At 47.7% G+C, this 26,965-nt stretch overlaps 1 protein-coding gene across 1 annotated transcript in view; it reads right to left on the bottom strand.

The window, feature by feature from the left end:
* plcd1a (phospholipase C, delta 1a) overlaps positions 1–26,750 on the bottom strand; it is a 104,529-nt gene extending 77,779 nt beyond the window's left edge. Inside the window, exon 1 of the mRNA XM_038973028.1 lies at positions 26,684–26,750. Coding sequence (XP_038828956.1) covers positions 26,684–26,750 — 67 coding nt within the window. The remainder of the gene's footprint in view (positions 1–26,683) is intronic.
* Positions 26,751–26,965: the final 215 nt, after the last annotated feature.

The raw sequence follows: 26,965 nt of genomic DNA, 5'->3' as shown, positions 1-26,965 counted from the left end.
ATCAGAGAGTCTGCTAAATGACTCACTACTGTAGTGGCTCTGGATCAGAGAGTCTGCTAAATGACTCACTACTGTAGTGGCTCTGGATCAGAGAGTCTGCTAAATGACTCACTACTGTAGTGGCGCTGGATCAGAGAGTCTGCTAAATGACTCACTACTGTAGTGGCGCTGGATCAGAGAGTCTGCTAAATGACTCACTACTGTAGTGGCGCTGGATCAGAGAGTCTGCTAAATGACTCACTACTGTAGTGGCGCTGGATCAGAGAGTCTGCTAAATGACTCACTACTGTAGTGGCGCTGGATCAGAGAGTCTGCTAAATGACTCACTACTGTAGTGGCGCTGGATCAGAGAGTCTGCTAAATGACTCACTACTGTAGTGGCGCTGGATCAGAGAGTCTGCTTAATGACTCAAATGTAAATAAACCCCTACTGTTTGTTTATTTATTCTATGTACAGTATGTTGCTGTCGTCCACGTGACTGATGTTTGGAATAGGTGAAAGTCTCTGATACTATGTATCCTGATATTTTGTCACTACAACATGCCTTCATACCACCACTACCAATATTATTTTCATTTTCTACATTGTTGAGACATTATAGGATTTGATGCTGCATTCCTGTACAATCCTTGCGAGAAAATGCTCCAATCACAATTGTAGGCATGGGTGGCGGTGGTGTCCCTTGCCAAAAGAAGATCCAGGAGTAGTAGCTTTGTCTACCGCCATGCTATGTCTTTGCAATAATATAACAGATTGCCTTTAACTTTGCCTTGAAAGCCGGCAGACAGGTAAACACCTCGTATTTAGGAAACCCTATCTAAGAGTTTGCCATTCTCCTGTTCTCGCGTGCTCTTGGAACACCTCCTCTGGTTGAGTCTTTTTGAGACATTTATGCCGTCAATACATCAGGAACACCTTTCACTCCTCTCCTCTACCATATCCCAATGCTACCGATGCGTCCTTTAGAAATGTGCAAAAATAAGCTCAAAAGTCATGACATTCGCAGGTCTGCGAGGACAGGGCGTGTTCCCTCCACTGCAAAAAATAATGACAACGCTTCATTTTAAGGGGTCTCTATTACAGGGTAATTACACTGAAACAGCAAGTAAAACACGGCCAAGACAACACAGGAGTGGCTTCGAAACAAATCTCTGAATGTCCTTGAGTGGACAAGCCAAAGCCAGGACTTGAACCCGATCAAACATCTCAGGCGAGACTTGAAAATAGCTGTGCAGCAACACTCCCCATCCAACCTGACAGAGCTTGAGAGGATCTGCAGAGAAGAATGGGAGAAACTCCCCAAATACAGGTGTGCCAAGCTTGTAGCGTCATACCCAAGAAGACTCGAGGCTGTAATCGCTGCCAAAGGTGCTTCAACAAAGTACTGAGTAAAGGGTCTGAATACCTACGTAAATGTGATATTTCAGTTTTTTTTATATCAATTTGCAACATTTATAAATATTTGGTTTTGCTTTGTTATTATGGGATGGTGTGCTTAGATTGTTGAAGGGGAAAACAAATATTTAATCCCTTTTGAAAAAGGCTGTAACATAACAAAATGTAGAACAAGTCAAGGGGTCTGAGTACTTTCCGAATGCACTGTAGTTGATTAAAACAAAATACACTTTCCAACAAATAACGTTAGCTAGCTAGCTACCTAAATCGTGCAAATAGCTAGCTAGCTACCTAAATCGTGCAAATAGCTAGCTAGCTACCTAAATCTTGCAAATAGCTAGCTAGCTGGGCTCAATGTTCTTCTCTTCCCTGAACCTTGTTCTCAAGGGTATTACGTGTGACATACCCAGCATGTTAATGTTATCTAACTAACTATCTACTTGTGTAAAGACACCTATGTGTATTTCATTTTCATTGTAAACAGCTAGCTAGTTTATTAGTGTTAGCAAGTACCATTATTAGTATAATACTTGCTGGATTTGTTCTGGATTTGGGGACTATGAAAAGACCCCTGGTGGCATGTCTGGTGGGGTAAGTGTGTGTGTCAGAGCTGTGTGTAAGTTGACTATGCAAACAATTTGGGATTTCCAACACATTTAATGTTTCTTATAAAAAGAAGAAGTGATGCAGTCAGTCTCTACTCAACTCTTAGCCAAGAGAGACTGGCCTGCATAGTATTTATATCAGCCCTCTAAGTAATTTTTTATTTGTTTTTAATTTTAATTTTTTATTTAACCTATTTATCCTCTGTGGTATCCTAGTGGGTTTGTCCTCTGGTGTCCTAGTGGGTTTATCCTCTGTGGTGTCCTAGTGGGTTTATCCTCTGTGGTGTTCTAGTGGGTTTATCCTCTGTGGTGTCCTAGTGGGTTTATCCTCTGTGGTGTCCTAGTGGGTTTATCCTCTGTGGTGTCATAGTGGGTTTATCCTCTGTGGTGTCCTAGTGGGTTTGTCCTCTGTGGTGTCCTAATGGGTTTGTCCTCTGTGGTGTCCTAATGGGTTTATCCTCTGTGGTGTCCTAGTGGGTTTATCCTCTGTGGTGTCCTAGTGGGTTTGTCCTCTGTGGTGTCCTAGTGGGTTTATCCTCTGTGGTGTCCTAATGGGTTTATCCTCTGTGGTGTCCTAGTGGGTTTATCCTCTGTGGTGTCCTAGTGGGTTTGTCCTCTGTGGTGTCCTAGTGGGTTTGTCCTCTGTGGTGTCCTAGTGGGTTTATTCTCTGTGGTGTCCTAGTGGGTTTATCCTCTGTGGTGTCCTAGTGGGTTTATCCTCTGTGGTGTCCTAGTGGGTTTATCCTCTGTGGTGTCCTAGTGGGTTTATCCTCTGTGGTGCCCTAGTGGGTTTATCCTCTGTGGTGTCCTAGTGGGTTTGTCATCTGTGGTGTCCTAGTGGGTTTATCCTCTGTGGTGTCCTAGTGGGTTTGTCCTCTGGTGTCCTAGTGGGTTTATCCTCTGTGGTGTCCTAGTGGGTTTACCCTCTGTGGTGTTCTAGTGGGTTTATCCTCTGTGGTGTCCTAGTGGGTCTATCCTCTGTGGTGTCCTAGTGGGTTTATCCTCTGTGGTGTCCTAGTGGGTTTATCCTCTGTGGTGTCCTAGTGGGTTTGTCCTCTGTGGTGTCCTAATGGGTTTATCCTCTGTGGTGTCCTAGTGGGTTTGTCCTCTGTGGTGTCCTAGTGGGTTTATCCTCTGTGGTGTCCTAGTGGGTTTGTCCTCTGTGGTGTCCTAGTGGGTTTGTCCTCTGTGGTGTCCTAGTGGGTTTGTCCTCTGTGCTGTCCTAGTGGGTTTGTCCTCTGTGCTGTCCTAGTGGGTTTGTCCTCTGTGGTGTCCTAGTGGGTTTGTCCTCTGTGGTGTCCTAGTGGGTTTGTCCTCTGTGGTGTCCTAGTGGGTTTATTCTCTGTGGTGTCCTAGTGGGTTTGTCTTCTGTGGTGTCCTAGTGGGTTTATCCTCTGTGGTGTCCTAGTGGGTTTGTCCTCTGTGGTGTCTTAGTGGGTTTATTCTCTGTGGTGTCCTAGTGGGTTTGTCTTCTGTGGTGTCCTAGTGGGTTTATCCTATGTGGTGTCCTAGTGGGTTTGTCCTCTGTGGTGTCCTAGTGGGTTTATTCTCTGTGGTGTCCTAGTGGGTTTATCCTCTGTGGTGTCCTAGTGGGTTTATCCTCTGTGGTGTCCTAGTGGGTTTGTCCTCTGTGGTGTCCTAGTGGGTTTGTCCTCTGTGGTGTCTTAGTGGGTTTATTCTCTGTGGTGTCCTAGTGGGTTTGTCCTCTGTGGTGTCCTAGTGGGTTTGTCCTCTGTGGTGTCCTAGTGGGTTTGTCCTCTGTGGTGTCTTAGTGGGTTTATTCTCTGTGGTGTCCTAGTGGGTTTGTCTTCTGTGGTGTCCTAGTGGGTTTATCCTATGTGGTGTCCTAGTGGGTTTGTCCTCTGTGGTGTCCTAGTGGGTTTATTCTCTGTGGTGTCCTAGTGGGTTTATCCTCTGTGGTGTCCTAGTGGGTTTATCCTCTGTGGTGTCCTAGTGGGTTTGTCCTCTGTGGTGTCCTAGTGGGTTTGTCCTCTGTGGTGTCTTAGTGGGTTTATCCTCTGTGGTGTCCTAGTGGGTTTATCCTCTGTCAAACCCCAGTCAGTCAGTATATCTGGTCTGTTATTATATGGTAGACCCCAGTCAGTCAGTATATCTAGTCTGTTATTATATGGTAGACCCCAGTCAGTATATCTGGTCTGTTATTACATGGTAGACCCCAGTCAGTATATCTGGTCTGTTATTATATGGTAGACCCCAGTCAGTATATCTGGTCTGTTATTGTATGGTAGACTCCAGTCAGTATATCTGGTCTGTTATTACATGGTAGACCCCAGTCAGTATATCTAGTCTGTTATTGTATGGTAGACTCCAGTCAGTATATCTGGTCTGTTATTGTATGGTAGACCCCAGTCAGTATATCTGGTCTGTTATTGTATGGTAGACCCCAGTCAGTCAGTATATCTGGTCTGTTATTGTATGGTAGACTCCAGTCAGTATATCTGGTCTGTTATTATATGGTAGACCCCAGTCAGTATATCTGGTCTGTTATTGTATGGTAGACCCCAGTCAGTCAGTATATCTGGTCTGTTATTGTATGGTAGACCCCAGTCAGTATATCTGGTCTGTTATTGTATGGTAGACCCCAGTCAGTCAGTATATCTAGTCTGTTATTGTATGGTAGACCCCAGTCAGTATATCTAGTCTGTTATTGTATGGTAGACCCCAGTCAGTCAGTATATCTGGTCTGTTATTGTATGGTAGACTCCAGTCAGTATATCTGGTCTGTTATTACATGGTAGACCCCAGTCAGTATATCTAGTCTGTTATTGTATGGTAGACTCCAGTCAGTATATCTGGTCTGTTATTGTATGGTAGACTCCAGTCAGTATATCTGGTCTGTTATTGTATGGTAGACCCCAGTCAGTATATCTGGTCTGTTATTGTATGGTAGACCCCAGTCAGTCAGTATATCTGGTCTGTTATTGTATGGTAGACTCCAGTCAGTATATCTGGTCTGTTATTATATGGTAGACCCCAGTCAGTATATCTGGTCTGTTATTGTATGGTAGACCCCAGTCAGTCAGTATATCTGGTCTGTTATTGTATGGTAGACCCCAGTCAGTATATCTGGTCTGTTATTGTATGGTAGACCCCAGTCAGTCAGTATATCTAGTCTGTTATTGTATGGTAGACCCCAGTCAGTCAGTATATCTGGTCTGTTATTGTATGGTAGACTCCAGTCAGTATATCTGGTCTGTTATTGTATGGTAGACTCCAGTCAGTCAGTATATCTGGTCTGTTATTGTATGGTAGACCCCAGTCAGTCAGTATATCTGGTCTGTTATTAAATGGTAGACCCCAGTCAGTCAGTATATCTGGTCTGTTATTGTATGGTAGACCCCAGTCAGTCAGTATATCTGGTCTGTTATTGTATGGTAGACCCCAGTCAGTATATCTGGTCTGTTATTGTATGGTAGACCCCAGTCAGTCAGTATATCTAGTCTGTTATTGTATGGTAGACCCCAGTCAGTATATCTGGTCTGTTATTGTATGGTAGACCCCAGTCAGTCAGTATATCTGGTCTGTTATTATATGGTAGACCCCAGTCAGTCAGTATATCTGGTCTGTTATTATATGGTAGACCCCAGTCAGTCAGGTTGACAAATAAAAACAGGTCTTTAGAAATGTTTGCAAATGTATTAAAAATAAAAACATAATTACCTTATTTACATAAATACATAAATACCTTATTTACATAAGTATTCAGACCCTTTGCTATGAGACTTGAAATGGAGCTCAGGTGCATCCTGTTTCCATTCATCATCCTTGAGATGTTTCTACAACTTGGAGTCCACCTGTGGTAAATTCAATTGATTGGACATGATTTGGAAAGGCACACACCTGTCTATATAAGGTCCCACAGTTGACAGTGCATGTCAGAGCAAAAACCAAGCCATGAGGTTGAAGGAAATGTCCGTAGAGCACTGAAACAGGATTGTGTCGAGGCACAGATCTGAGGAAGGGTATCAAAAAAGGCTGCATTGAAGGACCCCAAGAACACAGTGGCCTCCATCATTCTTAAATGGAAGAAGTTTGGAACCACTAAGACTCTTCCTAGCTGGCCGCCCGGCCAAACTGAGCAATCGGGGGAGAAGGGCCTTGGTCAGGGAGGTGACCAAGAACCTGATGGTCACTCTGACAGAGCTACAGAGTTCCTCTGTGGAGATGGGAGAACCTTCTAGAAGGACAACCATATTTCCAGCACTACACCAATCAGGCCTTTTATGGTAGGGCGGCCAGACGGAAACTACTCCTCAGTAAAAGGCACATGACAGCCCGTTTGGAGTTTGCCAAAAGACACCTAAAGGACTCAGACCAAGATTATCTGGTCTGATGAAACCAAGATTGAACTCTTCGTCCTGAATGCTAAGCGTCACATCTGGAGGAAACCTGGCACCCTCTCTACGGTGAAGCATGGGGGCGGCAGCATCATACTATGGGGATGTTTTTCAGCGGCAGGGACTGGGAGACTAGTCAGGATTGAGGGAAAGATGAACGGAGCAAAGTACAGAGAGATCCTTGATGAAAACCTGATCCAGAGCGCTCAGGACCTCAGACTGGGGTGAAGGTTCACCTTCCAACAGGACAACGACCCTAAGCACACAGCCAAGACAACGCAGGAGTGGCTTCGGGACAAGTCTCAATGTCCTTGAGTGTTTGAATCCGATCAAACATCTCTGGAGACCTGAAAAAAAGCTGTATAGCAACGCTTCCCATCCAGCCTGACAGAGCTTGAGAGGATCTGCAGAGAAGAATGGGAGAAACTCTTCAAATACAGGGGTGCCAGGCTTGTAGCGTCGTACCCAAGAAGACTCAATGCTGTAATCGCTGCCAAAGGTGCTTCAACAAATTACTGAGTAAAGGGTCTGAAAACTTATGTAAATGTGATATTTCCAGTGGGTTATGGGGTATTGTGCGTAATGTATCTGTAACGTATCAAAATGTAGAAAAAGTCAAGGGGTCTGAATACTTTCCGAAGGCACTGTACATTTTTGTATTCTTCTAATGCCTCTTAAGGAGAAAGGAATCTAAAAGTAGCTAAAAGTAATCCGATTACTTCTCTGAGTTTGGGTAATCCAAAAGTTACATTACTAATACAAATGTTGGACAGGTAACTAATAACTGTAATGGATTACATTTAGAAAGTAAGCTACCCAACCCTGGTGGTGAGTCAGTTGGACATCGTTCACATGTTCAGTAGCCTGACTGTTAATTACTGCTCTCTCCTTCCTGGTGCATTTAAGTGTAAATTGGAGTTTAATTAATTAACTTTTTTTGGTTAGGATAAAGTAAGACATAATCAAGGGGTATATCAATGATTGTGGCCACTGTTCATTACAGGCAGATACAGCAAGTTGCAGCCTATCCAGCATACAACAACACCTAAGGTGCATTGGCTACCCTTTATCACTTATCATGCACAGAAGGAAGGAGTTGGCACCTGGGATGTATCCTCCCTGGTTGGCTGCCTCTCTCTGCCTGCTCCCTGGTTGGCTGCCTCTCTCTCCCTGCTCCATGGTTGGCTGCCTCTCTCTACCTGCTCCCTGGTTGGCTGCCTCTCTCTGCCTGCTCCCTGGTTGGCTACCTCTCTCTGCCTGCTCCCTGGTTGGCTGCCTCTCTCTACCTGCTCCCTGGTTGGCTGCCTCTCTCTACCTGCTCCCTGGTTGGCTGCCTCTCTCTACCTGCTCCCTGGTTGGCTGCCTCTCTCTACCTGCTCCCTGGTTGGCTGCCTCTCTCTGCCTGCCTCCACACATAATAACATCTGATCTTGCTGCACACAAACATGTTGTTGCTCATCAATAAACCACATTGTTAATTCCTGAGGTAAAGCATTTATTCTACTTATTCTTCCTAGGACAATAACGACCATTACTTTGTCCTTGTTTTAACATCAGCCCTACACAAGACACAGGACAACACTCAGACAGTCAGCCCTACACAAGACGCAGGACAACACTCTGTCAGTCAGCCCTACACGAGACGCAGGACAACACTCAGACAGTCAGCCCTACACGAGACACAGGACAACACTCTGTCAGTCAGCCCTACACAAGACGCAGGACAACACTCTGTCAGTCAGCCCTACACAAGACGCAGGACAACACTCTGTCAGTCAGCCCTACACAAGACACAGGACAACACTCTGTCAGTCAGCCCTACACAAGACGCAGGACGACACTCTGTCAGTCAGCCCTACACAAGATGCAGGACAACACTCTGTCAGTCAGCCCTACACAAGACACAGGACAACACTCTGTCAGTCAGCCCTACACAAGACGCAGGACAACACTCTGTCAGTCAGCCCTACACAAGACACAGGACAACACTCTGTCAGTCAGCCCTACACAAGACACAGGACAACACACTGTCAGTCAGCCCTACACAAGACACAGGACAACACTCTGTCAGTCAGCCCTACACAAGACGCAGGACAACACTCTGTCAGTCAGCCCTACACAAGACACAGGACAACACTCTGTCAGTCAGCCCTACACAAGACACAGGACAACACTCTGTCAGTCAGCCCTACACAAGACGCAGGACAACACTCTGTCAGTCAGCCCTACACAAGACGCAGGACAACACTCTGTCAGTCAGCCCTACACAAGACACAGGACAACACTCTGTCAGTCAGCCCTACACAAGACACAGGACAACACTCTGTCAGTCAGCCCTACACAAGACACAGGACAACACTCTGTCAGTCAGCCCTATACAAGACGCAGGACAACAATCTCTGTCAGTCAGCCCTACACGAGACGCAGGACAACACTCTGTCAGTCAGCCCTACACAAGACGCAGGACAACACTCTGTCAGTCAGCCCTACACAAGACGCAGGACAACAATCTCTGTCAGTCAGCCCTATACAAGACGCAGGACAACACTCTGTCAGTCAGCCCTACACAAGACACAGGACAACACACTGTCAGTCAGCCCTACACAAGACGCAGGACAACACTCTGTCAGTCAGCCCTACACAAGACGCAGGACAACACTCTGTCAGTCAGCCCTATACAAGACGCAGGACAACACTCTGTCAGTCAGCCCTACACAAGACACAGGACAACACTCTGTCAGTCAGCCCTACACAAGACGCAGGACAACACTCTGTCAGTCAGCCCTACACAAGACGCAGGACAACACTCTGTCAGTCAGCCCTACACAAGACACAGGACAACACTCTGTCAGTCAGCCCTACACAAGACACAGGACAACACTCTGTCAGTCAGCCCTACACAAGACACAGGACAACACTCAGACAGTCAGCCCTACACAAGACGCAGGACAACACTCTGTCAGTCAGCCCTACACGAGACGCAGGACAACACTCAGACAGTCAGCCCTACACGAGACACAGGACAACACTCTGTCAGTCAGCCCTACACAAGACGCAGGACAACACTCTGTCAGTCAGCCCTACACAAGACGCAGGACAACACTCTGTCAGTCAGCCCTACACAAGACACAGGACAACACTCTGTCAGTCAGCCCTACACAAGACGCAGGACGACACTCTGTCAGTCAGCCCTACACAAGATGCAGGACAACACTCTGTCAGTCAGCCCTACACAAGACACAGGACAACACTCTGTCAGTCAGCCCTACACAAGACGCAGGACAACACTCTGTCAGTCAGCCCTACACAAGACACAGGACAACACTCTGTCAGTCAGCCCTACACAAGACACAGGACAACACACTGTCAGTCAGCCCTACACAAGACACAGGACAACACTCTGTCAGTCAGCCCTACACAAGACGCAGGACAACACTCTGTCAGTCAGCCCTACACAAGACACAGGACAACACTCTGTCAGTCAGCCCTACACAAGACACAGGACAACACTCTGTCAGTCAGCCCTACACAAGACGCAGGACAACACTCTGTCAGTCAGCCCTACACAAGACGCAGGACAACACTCTGTCAGTCAGCCCTACACAAGACACAGGACAACACTCTGTCAGTCAGCCCTACACAAGACACAGGACAACACTCTGTCAGTCAGCCCTATACAAGACGCAGGACAACAATCTCTGTCAGTCAGCCCTACACGAGACGCAGGACAACACTCTGTCAGTCAGCCCTACACAAGACGCAGGACAACACTCTGTCAGTCAGCCCTACACAAGACGCAGGACAACAATCTCTGTCAGTCAGCCCTATACAAGACGCAGGACAACACTCTGTCAGTCAGCCCTACACAAGACACAGGACAACACACTGTCAGTCAGCCCTACACAAGACGCAGGACAACACTCTGTCAGTCAGCCCTACACAAGACGCAGGACAACACTCTGTCAGTCAGCCCTATACAAGACGCAGGACAACACTCTGTCAGTCAGCCCTACACAAGACACAGGACAACACTCTGTCAGTCAGCCCTACACAAGACGCAGGACAACACTCTGTCAGTCAGCCCTACACAAGACGCAGGACAACACTCTGTCAGTCAGCCCTACACGAGACGCAGGACAACACTCTGTCAGTCAGCCCTACACAAGACACAGGACAACACTCTGTCAGTCAGCCCTACACAAGACACAGGACAACACTCTGTCAGTCAGCCCTACACGAGACGCAGGACAACACTCTGTCAGTCAGCCCTACACAAGATGCAGGACAACACTCTGTCAGTCAGCCCTACACGAGACGCAGGACAACACTCAGACAGTCAGCCCTATACAAGACACAGGACAACACTCTGTCAGTCAGCCCTACACAAGACGCAGGACAACACTCTGTCAGTCAGCCCTACACAAGACACAGGACAACACTCTGTCAGTCAGCCCTACACGAGACGCAGGACAACACTCTGTCAGTCAGCCCTACACAAGACGCAGGACAACACTCTGTCAGTCAGCCCTACACAAGACGCAGGACAACACTCTGTCAGTCAGCCCTACACAAGACACAGGACAACACTCTGTCAGTCAGCCCTACACAAGACACAGGACAACACTCTGTCAGTCAGCCCTACACGAGACGCAGGACAACACTCTGTCAGTCAGCCCTACACGAGACGCAGGACAACACTCTGTCAGTCAGCCCTACACAAGACACAGGACAACACTCTGTCAGTCAGCCCTACACGAGACGCAGGACAACACTCTGTCAGTCAGCCCTACACAAGACACAGGACAACACTCTGTCAGTCAGCCCTATACAAGACACAGGACAACACTCTGTCAGTCAGCCCTACACAAGACGCAGGACAACACTCTGTCAGTCAGCCCTACACGAGGCGCAGGACAACACTCTGTCAGTCAGCCCTACACGAGACGCAGGACAACACTCAGACAGTCAGCCCTACACGAGACGCAGGACAACAGTCTCAGACAGTCAGCCCTACACAAGACGCAGGACAACAGTCTCAGACAGTCAGCCCTACACAAGACGCAGGACAACACTCTGTCAGTCAGCCCTACACAAGACACAGGACAACACTCTGTCAGTCAGCCCTACACAAGACGCAGGACAACACTCTGTCAGTCAGCCCTACACAAGACGCAGGACAACACTCTGTCAGTCAGCCCTACACAAGACACAGGACAACACTCTGTCAGTCAGCCCTACACGAGACGCAGGACAACACTCTGTCAGTCAGCCCTACACAAGATGCAGGACAACACTCTGTCAGTCAGCCCTACACAAGACACAGGACAACACTCTGTCAGTCAGCCCTACACAAGACGCAGGACAACACTCTGTCAGTCAGCCCTACACAAGACACAGGACAACACTCTGTCAGTCAGCCCTACACAAGACACAGGACAACACACTGTCAGTCAGCCCTACACAAGACACAGGACAACACTCTGTCAGTCAGCCCTACACAAGACGCAGGACAACACTCTGTCAGTCAGCCCTACACAAGACACAGGACAACACTCTGTCAGTCAGCCCTACACAAGACACAGGACAACACTCTGTCAGTCAGCCCTACACAAGACGCAGGACAACACTCTGTCAGTCAGCCCTACACAAGACGCAGGACAACACTCTGTCAGTCAGCCCTACACAAGACACAGGACAACACTCTGTCAGTCAGCCCTACACAAGACACAGGACAACACTCTGTCAGTCAGCCCTACACAAGACACAGGACAACACTCTGTCAGTCAGCCCTATACAAGACGCAGGACAACAATCTCTGTCAGTCAGCCCTACACGAGACGCAGGACAACACTCTGTCAGTCAGCCCTACACAAGACGCAGGACAACACTCTGTCAGTCAGCCCTATACAAGACGCAGGACAACAATCTCTGTCAGTCAGCCCTATACAAGACGCAGGACAACACTCTGTCAGTCAGCCCTACACAAGACACAGGACAACACACTGTCAGTCAGCCCTACACAAGACGCAGGACAACACTCTGTCAGTCAGCCCTACACAAGACGCAGGACAACACTCTGTCAGTCAGCCCTATACAAGACGCAGGACAACACTCTGTCAGTCAGCCCTACACAAGACACAGGACAACACTCTGTCAGTCAGCCCTACACAAGACGCAGGACAACACTCTGTCAGTCAGCCCTATACAAGACGCAGGACAACACTCTGTCAGTCAGCCCTACACAAGACACAGGACAACACTCAGACAGTCAGCCCTACACAAGACGCAGGACAACACTCTGTCAGTCAGCCCTACACGAGACGCAGGACAACACTCTGTCAGTCAGCCCTACACGAGACGCAGGACAACACTCTGTCAGTCAGCCCTACACAAGACACAGGACAACACTCTGTCAGTCAGCCCTACACGAGACGCAGGACAACACTCTGTCAGTCAGCCCTACACAAGACACAGGACAACACTCTGTCAGTCAGCCCTATACAAGACACAGGACAACACTCTGTCAGTCAGCCCTACACAAGACGCAGGACAACACTCTGTCAGTCAGCCCTACACGAGACGCAGGACAACACTCTGTCAGTCAGCCCTACACAAGACACAGGACAACACTCTGTCAGTCAGCCCTATACAAGACACAGGACAACACTCTGTCAGTCAGCCCTATACAAGACACAGGACAACACTCTGTCAGTCAGCCCTACACGAGGCGCAGGACAACACTCTGTCAGTCAGCCCTACACGAGACGCAGGACAACACTCAGACAGTCAGCCCTACACAAGACGCAGGACAACAGTCTCAGACAGTCAGCCCTACACGAGACGCAGGACAACAGTCTCAGACAGTCAGCCCTACACGAGGCGCAGGACAACACTCTGTCAGTCAGCCCTACACAAGACGCAGGACAACACTCTGTCAGTCAGCCCTACACAAGACGCAGGACAACACTCAGACAGTCAGCCCTACACAAGACGCAGGACAACACTCAGACAGTCAGCCCTACACGAGACGCAGGACAACACTCAGACAGTCAGCCCTACACAAGACGCAGGACAACACTCAGACAGTCAGCCCTACACGAGACGCAGGACAACACTCTGTCAGTCAGCCCTACACGAGACGCAGGACAACAGTCTCAGACAGTCAGCCCTACACGAGACGCAGGACAACACTCAGACAGTCAGCCCTACACAAGACGCAGGACAACACTCTGTCAGTCAGCCCTATACAAGACGCAGGACAACACTCTGTCAGTCAGCCCTACACAAGACACAGGACAACACTCTGTCAGTCAGCCCTACACGAGACGCAGGACAACACTCTGTCAGTCAGCCCTACACAAGACGCAGGACAACACTCTGTCAGTCAGCCCTACACAAGACGCAGGACAACACTCTGTCAGTCAGCCCTACACAAGACGCAGGACAACACACTGTCAGTCAGCCCTATACAAGACGCAGGACAACACTCTGTCAGTCAGCCCTACACAAGACGCAGGACAACACTCTGTCAGTCAGCCCTACACAAGACGCAGGACAACACTCTGTCAGTCAGCCCTACACAAGACACAGGACAACACTCTGTCAGTCAGCCCTACACAAGACGCAGGACAACACACTGTCAGTCAGCCCTAGACAAGACGCAGGACAACACTCTGTCAGTCAGCCCTACACAAGACGCAGGACAACACTCTGTCAGTCAGCCCTACACAAGACGCAGGACAACACTCTGTCAGTCAGCCCTACACAAGACGCAGGACAACACACTGTCAGTCAGCCCTACACAAGACGCAGGACAACACACTGTCAGTCAGCCCTACACAAGACACAGGACAACACTCTGTCAGTCAGCCCTACACAAGGCGCAGGACAACACGCTCTGTCAGTCTGCCCTACACAAGACGCAGGACAACACACTGTCAGTCAGCCCTATACAAGACACATGACAACAATCTCTGTCAGTCAGCCCTATACAAGACACAGGACACCAATCTCTGTCAGCCAGCCCTATACAAGACACATGACAACAATCTCAGACAGTCAGCCCTATACAAGACACAGGACAACACTCTGTCAGTCAGCCCTATACAAGACGCATGACAACAATCTCAGACAATCAGCCCTATACAAGACACAGGACAACAAGCTCTGTCAGTCAGCCCTATACAAGACACAGGACAACACTCTGTCAGTCAGCCCTATACAAGACGCAGGACAACAAGCTCTGTCAGTCAGCCCTATACAAGACACAGGACAACAAGCTCTGTCAGTCAGCCCTATACAAGACACAGGACAACAAGCTCTGTCAGTCAGCCCTATACAAGACGCAGGACAACACTCTCAGACAAACAAATCACATTCCACTCAAGCATAACTGGTCACAACGCCCATTGAGGATGTTACAGTGGTTCGGGTAGTAGAGCATAAAAAAGAAGTTTCTCTAAATATGAACAGATATCACACAATAGTCCATATATCTGCAGCTCAACCTACCGTGTTTTCCCGCTTTGCCGTTTGATTCCATTCGGATTCGATAAGATCAGCCCCAAATTGCCGCTGCATAAAATCACTCCACAGGTCAGAAATGACGCGCACGTACAAATGCAAGGGTCTCTATGGATAAATGCGAATAGTAAAGCGGCGATAGAAAGCGTTGGGCACTTTAGGCTGCCGATTAGATCCAGACAGACAGTGCGCAAAGTAGCTGGTAGCCTACAGCATAACCAGTACGAAGTATGCGCCCTGCCCTTCAGCCCAACCAGCCCACACCCTCCGCACCGCTACACCGGTCGGACGGGTGATCGTATTGCAGCTTGGGCTAGGCTACACCTCTACATGGAATTCCTGACGCAGGGGAAATTCTGATTTGTTTTCCAATACATATTTCTACTGCTGTGTGTCTTTGTGTTTCCTTGCACTGGAACAAGACACACGGCTAAATTAATCACAGTTATGCCATGGAGACAAAGGACAGTCCTTACTCAAGGGACAGTCCTTACTCAAGGGACAGTCCTATCTGGGATCCTTGGGACGTCCTTACTCTAATCCCTAACCATAACTTTTATTTTACCATAATCTTAATTTTTACTTTAACAATTTTAAATGTCAACTTCAATGGCATAGGGACATCCCAAGGATCCAGAATAGCAAGGACCCTTCATTACCCACCGTCTCTGACTTTACCCGAAGCCAGTAACTACCTTGACTCTCTGCTGGACCAATCCTTGAGTGGAAAGTGAAATGGAAGCACTACAAATAAATGTAATGTCAATTCGTAGTGAAGCTAATAATAATAAATTGTCAACACACATTGATTGTTATTGCAAAATAATGATGCCTTGTTGATGTTGTGAATGTCACCAAAAATCATACTTTTGCTATCATTTATGTAACGAATGACCTCTACTGGTGTAATTTGGAACTGAAGACTCAATTTTGTTGTGTGTCTTCACAATAATGCCAGGGAGGAATCAAGTCCCAGGTGTCATTGTCAGTTCATGGTCATAAAACAACATGGTAGCAACATAACATGGTAGCAACACAACATGGTAGCAACACAACATGACAACAACATGGTAGCAACACAACATGACAACAACATGGTAGCAACATAACATGGTAGCAACACAACATGGTAGCAACACAACATGACAACAACATGGTAGCAACATAACATGGTAGCAACACAACATGACAACAACATGGTAGCAACACAACATGGTAGCAACACAACATGACAACAACATGGTAGCAACACAACATGGTAGCAACACAACATGACAACAACATGGTAGCAACACAACATGACAACAACATGGTAGCAACACCACATGACAACAACATGGTAACAACACAACATGACAACAACATGGTAGCAACACAACATGACAACAACATGGTAGCAACACAACATGGTAGCAACACAACATGGTAGCAACACAACATGACAACAACATGGTAGCAACACAACATGGCAGCAGCCCAACATGGTAGCAACACAACATGGCAGCAGCCCAACATGGTAGCAACACAACATGACAACAACATGGCAGCAGCACAACATGACAACAACATGGTAGCAACACAACATGGCAGCAACATAACATGGCAGCAACACAACATGGTAGCAACACAACATGGCAGCAGCCCAACATGGTAGCAACACAACATGGTAGCAACACAACATGGCAGCAGCCCAACATGGTAGCAACACAACATGGTAGCAGCACAACATGACAACAACATGGTAGCAACACAACATGGTAGCAACACAACATGACAACAACATGGTAGCAACACAACATGGTAGCAACACAACATGACAACAACATGGTAGCAACACAACATGGTAGCAACACAACATGGTAGCAACACAACATGGCAGCAACATAACATGGTAGAAGCACAACATGGCAGCAGCACAACATGACAACAACATGGCAGCAACACAACATGGCAGCAGCACAACATGACAACAACATGGTAGCAACACAACATGGCAGCAGCACAACATGGTAGCAACACAACATGGCAGCAACATAACATGGCAGCAGCACAACATGACAACAACATGGCAGCAACACAACATGGTAGCAGCACAACATGGCAGCAGCACAACATGGCAGCAACACAACATGGTAGCAGCACAAAAAACAGGGTACAAACATTGTTGGTCACAGACTATAGCAAAAAGGGCAAGAAGGTAGAGACAACAATGCAACAAGCAAACTGCAACAAGCAACAAGCAAACTGCAACAAGCAACAAGCAACAAGCAAACTGCAACAAGCAACAAGCAACAAGCAAACTGCAACAAGCAACAAGCAAACTGCAACAAGCAACAAGCAAACTGCAACGGTCTGACTCTTTGCACCCTCTCTGGATTACTGACCTCTGCCTGCCCTGACCCTGACCTCTGCCTGCCCTGACCCTGACCTCTGCCTGCCCTGACCCTGAGCCTGCCTGCCGTTCTGGACTCTTTGCACCCTCTCTGGATTACTGACCTCCGCCTGCCTTTGACCTGTTGTTTGCCTGCCCCTGTTTTAGAAATAAACTTTTGTTTCTTAGACACTGTCTGCATCTGGGTCGTACCTGAAATGTGATACCTTTAACAGAATGTGACTGGCAGAACGGGTGTTGTATGTGGAGGATGAGGGCTGCAGTAGATATCTCAGATAGGGGGGAGTGACCCAGGGATGTGTGTGCTTTGGGGACCTTTAACAGAATGTGACTGGCAGAACGGGTGTTGTATGTGGAGGATGAGGGCTGCAGTAGATATCTCAGATAGGGGGGAGTGACCCAGGGATGTGTGTGCTTTGGGGACCTTTAACAGAATGTGACTGGCAGAACGGGTGTTGTATGTGGAGGATGAGGGCTGCAGTAGATATCTCAGATAGGGGGGAGTGACCCAGGGATGTGTGTGCTTTGGGGACCTTTAACAGAATGTGACTGGCAGAACGGGTGTTGTATGTGGAGGATGAGGGCTGCAGTAGATATCTCACATAGGGGGGAGTGAGGCCTAAGAGGGTTTTATAAATAAGCAACAACCAGTGGGTCTTGTGACGGGTATACAGAGATGACCAGTTTACAGAACTGGAGTGTTCCCCAGGCTATCCGTCAATAAAAATATATTTTACAAAAATTGTGCCGTCTGGTTTAATATAAGGAATTTCAAATGATTTATCCTTTTACTCAAGTATGACAATTTAGTACTTTTTCCATCACTGGATGTGGCTGGGGGTTACAGCATTTCTTTCACATGACCCATCAATTTAGACCAGTGTGTCTGGGTAAGAGTCATATAATATTTATAACGTATTTTTATCTGGACACTTTCTGTTTACCTGGAATTGTTCCTTATTGTAGGCTACTACTACTTTTAGTCTTCATCTTTACTCACTCTGTTTAGCACATGACGTTACATGTGAATCCTTAAAGAGATGGGTGGTGCTGGCTTAAGAGGGTGTGAACAATGCTGAATGGGTGTAGTAGACAAAGGAGAACGCTCCAGTAGGTACTAAAACATTCAAAGGCCCTTTTCTCAAAAGTGAGTTTACAAGTTGATCAACTTTCAAAGCAGAATTCCTTTCCCATTGTTCCTCAACTGTAGTGTGTGATATACCATTTTGTAGCTCTGAGTCTCTACTTTATCCAATGTTAAAAATAAAAAATATAAATAAATTCTACTTCAGACCAATTTGAGCCGGTTAGTCACATACTGTACGTAGTACGATGTGATTTGCATATGGTAGTTAGATGTGATGTATATGGTAGTAAGATGTGATGTATATGGTAGTTAGATGTGATATATATGGTAGTAAGATGTGATGTATATGGTAGTTAGATGTGATATATATGGTAGTTAGATGTGATGTATATGGTAGTTAGATGTTATTTGTATGGTAGTTAGATGTGATGTATATGGTAGTTAGATGTGATGTATATGGTAGTTAGATGTGATGTATATGGTAGTAAGATGTGATGTATATGGTAGTTAGATGTGATGTATATGGTAGTTAGATGTGATGTATATGGTAGTTAGATGTTATTTGTATGGTAGTTAGATGTGATGTATATGGTAGTTAGATGTGATGTATATGGTAGTTAGATGTGATGTATATGGTAGTTAGATGTGATGTATATGGTAGTTAGATGTGATGTATATGGTAGTAAGATGTGATGTATATGGTAGTTAGATGTGATGTATATGGTAGTTAGATGTGATTTGTATGGTAGTAAGATGTGATGTATATGGTAGTTAGATGTGATGTATATGGTAGTTAGATGTGATGTATATGGTAGTTAGATGTGATTTGTATGGTAGTAAGATGTGATGTATATGGTAGTTAGATGTGATGTATATGGTAGTTAGATGTGATTTGTATGGTAGTAAGATGTGATGTATATGGTAGTTAGATGTGATTTGTATGGTAGTTAGATGTGATGTATATGGTAGTTAGATGTGATTTGTATGGTAGTTAGATGTGATTTGTATGGTAGTTAGATGTGATGTATATGGTAGTTAGATGTGATTTGTATGGTAGTTAGATGTGGGGATGAATGTATTTTCCAGAGGGAAGCGAGAACCAGCTAAAACATCCTTATCGACTTGAAAACATGAAATACATGTGTATCTCATGAGACGTCATGTACCAACCATTTTGAATGACATGGGAATAAGTCTTGGGTCTTCAGTACATCATTAAGTGGACACTCACCCAAATGATGTGATGTCTCCTTTCCCAGGATCATCTCCCACACACGGAGGAAGAACAATCTCGCCATTTATCTGAACATCCTGTTTTGGTTCAGAGTTTATAAAGATTCAAATACTTTCGCAATTGAATGAATGCATATGAACCAAGAGAGAGCAGTCATTTTATTTTTTAATTTAATTATTTAAGTTCAGTCCGTCTGCATTTCTGCATAGGCTCCCGAGTGGCGCAGCGGTCTAAGGTACTGCATCTCAGTGCTGGTTCAAAGCCAGACTGTATCACATCCGGCCGTGATTAGGAGTCCCATAGGGCGGCGCACAATTGGTTCAGCGTCATCCCGGTTAGGGCTAGGCTGTCATTGTAAATAAGAATTTTTTTCTTAACTGACTTGCCTAGTTAAAAAATATATATTTTAAAAATCATACCGTCAGGTAACAAGACAGGACACGTTCATGGACATGTCTGCTGTTAGTCTAGGATATGACACACGACAAGAGCTTTCACCTATTGAGAGAAATAAAGTCACACTGTTAATACAATGTGTACGAGGGGAGATGTTTGCGTTACAGACATAACATTAATTACTACACTTCTAATACATTTGTATACTTACATCCTTGGTCACCATTTCTGCTACTAGCTGGGCTAACCTGGTGTCTGCTACTAGCTGGGCTAACCTGGTGTCTGATACTAGCTGGGCTAACCTGGTGTCTGCTACTAGCTGGGCTAACCTGGTGTCTGCTACTAGCTGGGCTAACCTGGTGTCTGCTACTAGCTGGGCTAACCTGGTGTCTGCTACTAGCTGGGCTAACCTGGTGTCTGCTACTAGCTGGGCTAACCTGGTGTCTGCTACTAGCTGGGCTAACCTGGTGTCTGCTACTAGCTGGGCTAACCTGGTGTCTGCTACTAGCTGGGCTAACCTGGTGTCTGCTACTAGCTGGGCTAACCTGGTGTCTGCTACTAGCTGTGCTAACCTGGTGTCTGCTACTAGCTGGGCTAACCTGGTGTCTGCTACTAGCTGGGCTAACCTGGTGATTGCTACTAGCTGGGCTAACCTTTTATCTGCTACTAGCTGGGCTAACCTGGTGTCTGCTACTAGCTGGGCTAACCTGGTGTCTGCTACTAGCTGGGCTAACCTTGTATCTGCTACTAGCTGGGCTAACCTGGTGTCTGCTACTAGCTGGGCTAACCTTTTATCTGCTACTAGCTGGGCTAACCTGGTGTCTGATACTAGCTGGGCTAACCTGGTGTCTGCTACTAGCTGGGCTAACCTGGTGATTGCTACTAGCTGGGCTAACCTTGTATCTGCTACTAGCTGGGCTAACCTGGTGTCTGCTACTAGCTGGGCTAACCTGGTGTCTGCTACTAGCTGGGCTAACCTGGTGTCTGCTACTAGCTGGGCTAACCTGGTGTCTGCTACTAGCTGGGCTAACCTTGTATCTGCTACTAGCTGGGCTAACCTGGTGTCTGCTACTAGCTGGGCTAACCTTTTATCTGCTACTAGCTGGGCTAACCTGGTGTCTGACACTAGCTGGGCTAACCTGGTGTCTGCTACTAGCTGGGCTAACCTTTTATCTGCTACTAGCTGGGCTAACCTTGTATCTGCTACTAGCTGGGCTAACCGGGTGTCTGCTACTAGCTGGGCTAACCTGGTGTCTGCTACTAGCTGGGCTAACCTGGTGTCTGCTACTAGCTGGGCTAACCTGGTGCCTACTACTACCTGGGCTAACCTGGTGTCTGCTACTAGCTGTGCTAACCTGGTGTCTGCTACTAGCTGGGCTAACCTGGTGTCTGCTACTAGCTGGGCTAACCTGGTGTTTGCTACTAGCTGGTCTAACCTGGTGTCTGCTACTAGCTGGGCTAACCTGGTGTCTGCTACTAGCTGGGCTAACCTGGTGTCTGCTACTAGCTGACCTAACCTGGTGTCTGCTACTAGCTGGGCTAACCTGGTGTCTGCTACTAGCTGACCTAACCTGGTGTCTGCTACTAGCTGACCTAACCTGGTGCCTGCTACTAGCTGGGCTAACCTGGTATCTGCTACTAGCTGGGCTAACCTGGTGTCTGCTACTAGCTGGGCTAACCTGGTGTCTGCTACTAGCTGGGCTAACCTGGTGTCTGCTACTAGCTGGGCTAACCTGGTGTCTGATACTAGCTGGGCTAACCTGGTGTTTGCTACTAGCTGACCTAACCTGGTGTCTGATACTAGCTGGGCTAACCTGGTGTCTGCTACTAGCTGGGCTAACCTGGTGTCTGATACTAGCTGTGCTAACCTGGTGTCTGCTACTAGCTGGGCTAACCTGGTGTCTGCTACTAGCTGGGCTAACCTGGTGTCTGCTACTAGCTGGGCTAACCTGGTGTCTGCTACTAGCTGGGCTAACCTTGTGTCTGCTACTAGCTGGGCTAAACTGGTGTCTGCTATTAGCTGACCTAATCTGGTGTCTGCTACTAGCTGGGCTAACCTGGTGTCTGCTACTAGCTGACCTAATCTGGTGTCTGCTACTAGCTGGGCTAACCTGGTGTCTGCTACTAGCTGACCTAACCTGGTGTCTGCTACTAGCTGACCTAACCTGGTGTCTGCTACTAGCTGGGCTAACCTGGTGTCTGCTACTAGCTGGGCTAACCTGGTGTCTGCTACTAGCTGGGCTAACCTTTTATCTGCTACTAGCTGGGCTAATCTGGTGTCTGCTACTAGCTGACCTAACCTGGTGTCTGCTACTAGCTGGGCTAACCTGGTGTCTGCTACTAGCTGGGCTAACCTGGTGTCTGCTACTAGCTGACCTAATCTGGTGTCTGCTACTAGCTGTGCTAACCTGGTGTCTGCTACTAGCTGACCTAATCTGGTGTCTGCTACTAGCTGGGCTAACCTGGTGTCTGCTACTAGCTGGGCTAACCTGGTGTCTGCTACTAGCTGGGCTAACCTGGTATCTGCTACTAGCTGGGCTAACCTGGTGTCTGCTACTAGCTGGGCTAACCTGGTGTCTGCTACTAGCTGACCTAACCTGGTGTCTGCTACTAGCTGACCTAACCTGGTGTCTGCTACTAGCTGGGCTAACCTGGTGTCTGCTACTAGCTGGGCTAACCTGGTGTCTGCTACTAGCTGGGCTAACCTGGTGTCTGCTACTAGCTGGGCTAACCTGGTGTCTGCTACTAGCTGGGCTAACCTGGTGTCTGCTACTAGCTGTGCTAACCTGGTGACTGCTACTGGCTGGGCTAACCTGGTGTCTGCTACTAGCTGGGCTAACCTGGTGTCTGCTACTAGCTGACCTAACCTGGTGACTGCTACTAGCTGACCTAACCTGGTGTCTGCTACTAGCTGGGCTAACCTGGTGTCTGCTACTAGCTGGGCTAACCTGGTGTCTGCTACTAGCTGGGCTAACCTGGTGATTGCTACTAGCTGGGCTAACCTTTTATCTGCTACTAGCTGGGCTAACCTGGTGTCTGCTACTAGCTGGGCTAACCTGGTGTCTGATACTAGCTGGGCTAACCTGGTGTCTGCTACTAGCTGGGCTAACCTGGTGTCTGCTACTAGCTGGGCTAACCTGGTGATTGCTACTAGCTGGGCTAACCTTTTATCTGCTACTAGCTGGGCTAACCTGGTGTCTGCTACTAGCTGGGCTAACCTGGTGTCTGATACTAGCTGGGCTAACCTGGTGACTGCTACTAGCTGGGCTAACCTGGTGCCTGCTACTAGCTGGGCTAACCTGGTGTTTGGTACTAGCTGGGCTAACCTGGTGTCTGCTACTAGCTGGGCTAACCTGGTGTCTGCTACTAGCTGGGCTAATCTGGTGTCTGCTACTAGCTGGGCTAACCTGGTGTCTGCTACTAGCTGACCTAATCTGGTGCCTGCTACTAGCAAACCTAACCTGGTGTCTGCTACTAGCTGGGCTAAACTGGTGTCTGCTACTAGCTGGGCTAACCTGGTGTCTGCTACTAGCTGGGCTAACCTGGTGTCTGCTACTAGCTGGGCTAACCTGGTGCCTGCTACTAGCTGACCTAATCTGGTGCCTGCTACTAGCTGACCTAACCTGGTGTCTGCTACTAGCTGGGCTAACCTGGTGCCTGCTACTAGCTGGGCTAACCTGGTGTCTGCTACTAGCTGTGCTAACCTGGTGTCTGCTACTAGCTGGGCTAACCTGGTGTCTGCTACTAGCTGGCCTAAACTGGTGTCTGCTACTAGCTGACCTAACCTGGTGTCTGCTACTAGCTGGGCTAACCTGGTGTCTGCTACTAGCTGGCCTAAACTGGTGTCTGCTACTAGCTGACCTAATCTGGTGTCTGCTACTAGCTGGGCTAACCTGGTGTCTGCTACTAGCTGGGCTAACCTGGTGATTGCTACTAGCTGGGCTAACCTTTTATCTGCTACTAGCTGGGCTAACCTGGTGTCTGCTACTAGCTGGGCTAACCTGGTGTCTGATACTAGCTGGGCTAACCTGGTGTCTGCTACTAGCTGGGCTAACCTGGTGTCTGCTACTAGCTGGGCTAACCTGGTGATTGCTACTAGCTGGGCTAACCTTTTATCTGCTACTAGCTGGGCTAACCTGGTGTCTGCTACTAGCTGGGCTAACCTGGTGTCTGATACTAGCTGGGCTAACCTGGTGACTGCTACTAGCTGGGCTAACCTGGTGCCTGCTACTAGCTGGGCTAACCTGGTGTTTGGTACTAGCTGGGCTAACCTGGTGTCTGCTACTAGCTGGGCTAACCTGGTGTCTGCTACTAGCTGGGCTAACCTGGTGTCTGCTACTAGCTGGGCTAACCTGGTGTCTGCTACTAGCTGACCTAATCTGGTGCCTGCTACTAGCTGACCTAACCTGGTGTCTGCTACTAGCTGGGCTAAACTGGTGTCTGCTACTAGCTGGGCTAACCTGGTGTCTGCTACTAGCTGGGCTAACCTGGTGTCTGCTACTAGCTGGGCTAACCTGGTGCCTGCTACTAGCTGACCTAATCTGGTGCCTGCTACTAGCTGACCTAACCTGGTGTCTGCTACTAGCTGGGCTAACCTGGTGCCTGCTACTAGCTGGGCTAACCTGGTGTCTGCTACTAGCTGTGCTAACCTGGTGTCTGCTACTAGCTGGGCTAACCTGGTGTCTGCTACTAGCTGGCCTAAACTGGTGTCTGCTACTAGCTGACCTAACCTGGTGTCTGCTACTAGCTGGGCTAACCTGGTGTCTGCTACTAGCTGGCCTAAACTGGTGTCTGCTACTAGCTGGGCTAACCTGGTGTCTGCTACTAACTGGGCTAACCTTTTATCTGCTACTAGCTGACCTAATCTGGTGCCTGCTATTAGCTGACCTAATCTGGTGTCTGCTACTAGCTGGGCTAACCTGGTGTCTGCTTCTAGCTGGGCTAACCTGGTGTCTGCTACTAGCTGGGCTAATCTGGTGTCTGCTACTAGCTGACCTAACCTGGTGTCTGCTACTAGCTGGGCTAACCTGGTGTCTGCTACTAACTGGGCTAACCTGGTGTCTGCTACTAGCTGACCTAACCTGGTGTCTGCTACTAGCTGGGCTAACCTGGTGTCTGCTACTAGCTGGGCTAACCTGGTGTCTGCTACTAGCTGGGCTAACCTGGTGTCTGCTACTAGCTGGGCTAACCTGGTGTCTGCTACTAGCTGGCTAACCTTGTGTATAGACTGTAGATAATTAGAAGACAGTGAGCATCAAATTGTGAAATCAAGACAGTGATACTAGTGTTACCAGTTACTGTAAGACGGCCACATGTTGAGCAAGACATCACATGTATTATAATTGTACTCACACCCTCAGACACCAAAGTCTTATTTGTTGGCCAGTCTCTTGAAGTCCTCCAGAGTGGTAAGAGCATTTCCGATTCTGAGGATTGTACTCTGCTCGTTGGTTTCCTCTTTATAGATCCTGTGAAGGACACGTTGGAGATAAAAAACCAAACAGCAAAACAACATTATGAAAGGCTCTCACAGGAAAGAGGTTACAAGCTTTAAACGTACACTATTTTACTGCTTTACCTTGTCGCTAGTTGAAATGGGAAACTCCTCTGTGGAGAATCTGGTCGGTTCTGTTGTCATTATTTCAAAGTTGATTAGTGTTCCATCAACATTAAACAATTTCACTATTGAATACGTCATTCAAAAATGCACTCACACATCTGAGTTAACTTGTTGCAGGTGCTAGTAACACTTGAATAAAAAAATAAGTGATACTAGCAAGAGCAGTGTGCAGTGCTCTTTTCTTTGAAAGCATTGAATACATGAAACGATAAGGCATATCATACCATTGTCAGTTGTGCTGCCTCCCTCAACTACAACATGATCTGCAGTCTGATCTGTCTTTGCCTCACTCTGACTGTTTGCACCGTAGCCAAGGTCGTCTGAAATTTCTTAACCATATTAGAACATGCAGTATATTCTCCCCTTTGTACTGTAAAGGATCGACCCTCTCTAATGCTTGAAAAAACGATCGAAAGAAAACATGAATAATAACTTTTATATCTACTTACAGGGCAGAAGCCTTCGGGACAGCAGGTACTCTTCGTCTGTATCGCTGCAGGTCACCAACAACTACCTTTAACTTCCTTCTGCAGCGAATCGGTAAGCTGCTCTGACAGCTGATGTTTAAAGTTAGTGAGGGAAATGTAAGTCTCCAGCTTCAGCAATTTTTGCAATTCGTTCCAGTCACTGGCAGCAGAGAACTGGAAGGAAAGGCGGCCAAAGGAGGTGTTGGCTTTGGGGATGACCAGTGAGATATACCTGCTGGAGCGTGTGCTACGAGTGGGTGCTGCTATGGTGACCAGTGAGCTGAGATAAGGCGGAGCTTTACCTAGCATAGACTCATAGATGACCTGGAGCCAGTGGGTCTGGCGACAAATATGTAGCGAGGGCCAGCCAACGAGAGCATACAGGTTGCAGTGGTGGGTGGTATAAGGGGCTTTGGTAACAAAATCGATGGCACTGTGATATTTTTCTGGTGTCCACAGTTATCAAGCTCCAGTAGTAGGATAAGGCTATTTGTGTCCTCACTATGACCTGGTGTCCGTCGGTACCTGGGTTGTGTCCTCACTATGACCTGGTGTCCATCGGTACCTGGGTTGTGTCCTCACTATGACCTGGTGTCAGTCGATACCTGGGTTGTCGTGGCACTCCTTGAGGATTTTCTCTTTCTCAACTTTGGACATCACAACCAGACACATTGCCTCACCTTTGGACAACAAAGTCAAGGTATTGGAGTAGTCATCACAAAGCCCTGACCTCAAACCTATAGAAACTTTGTGGACAGAACTGAAAAAGCTTGTGTGAGCAAGGAGGCCTACCAACCTGACTCAGTTACACCAGCTCTGTCAGGAGGAATGGGCCAAAATTCACCCAAGTTATTGTGGGAAGCTTGTGGAAGGCTACCCGAAACGTT

Source organism: Salvelinus namaycush, chromosome 33 (assembly GCF_016432855.1).
Source record: "Salvelinus namaycush isolate Seneca chromosome 33, SaNama_1.0, whole genome shotgun sequence".
Lineage (NCBI taxonomy): Eukaryota > Metazoa > Chordata > Actinopteri > Salmoniformes > Salmonidae > Salvelinus > Salvelinus namaycush.
This window is presented reverse-complemented; position numbering and strand designations above follow the sequence as displayed.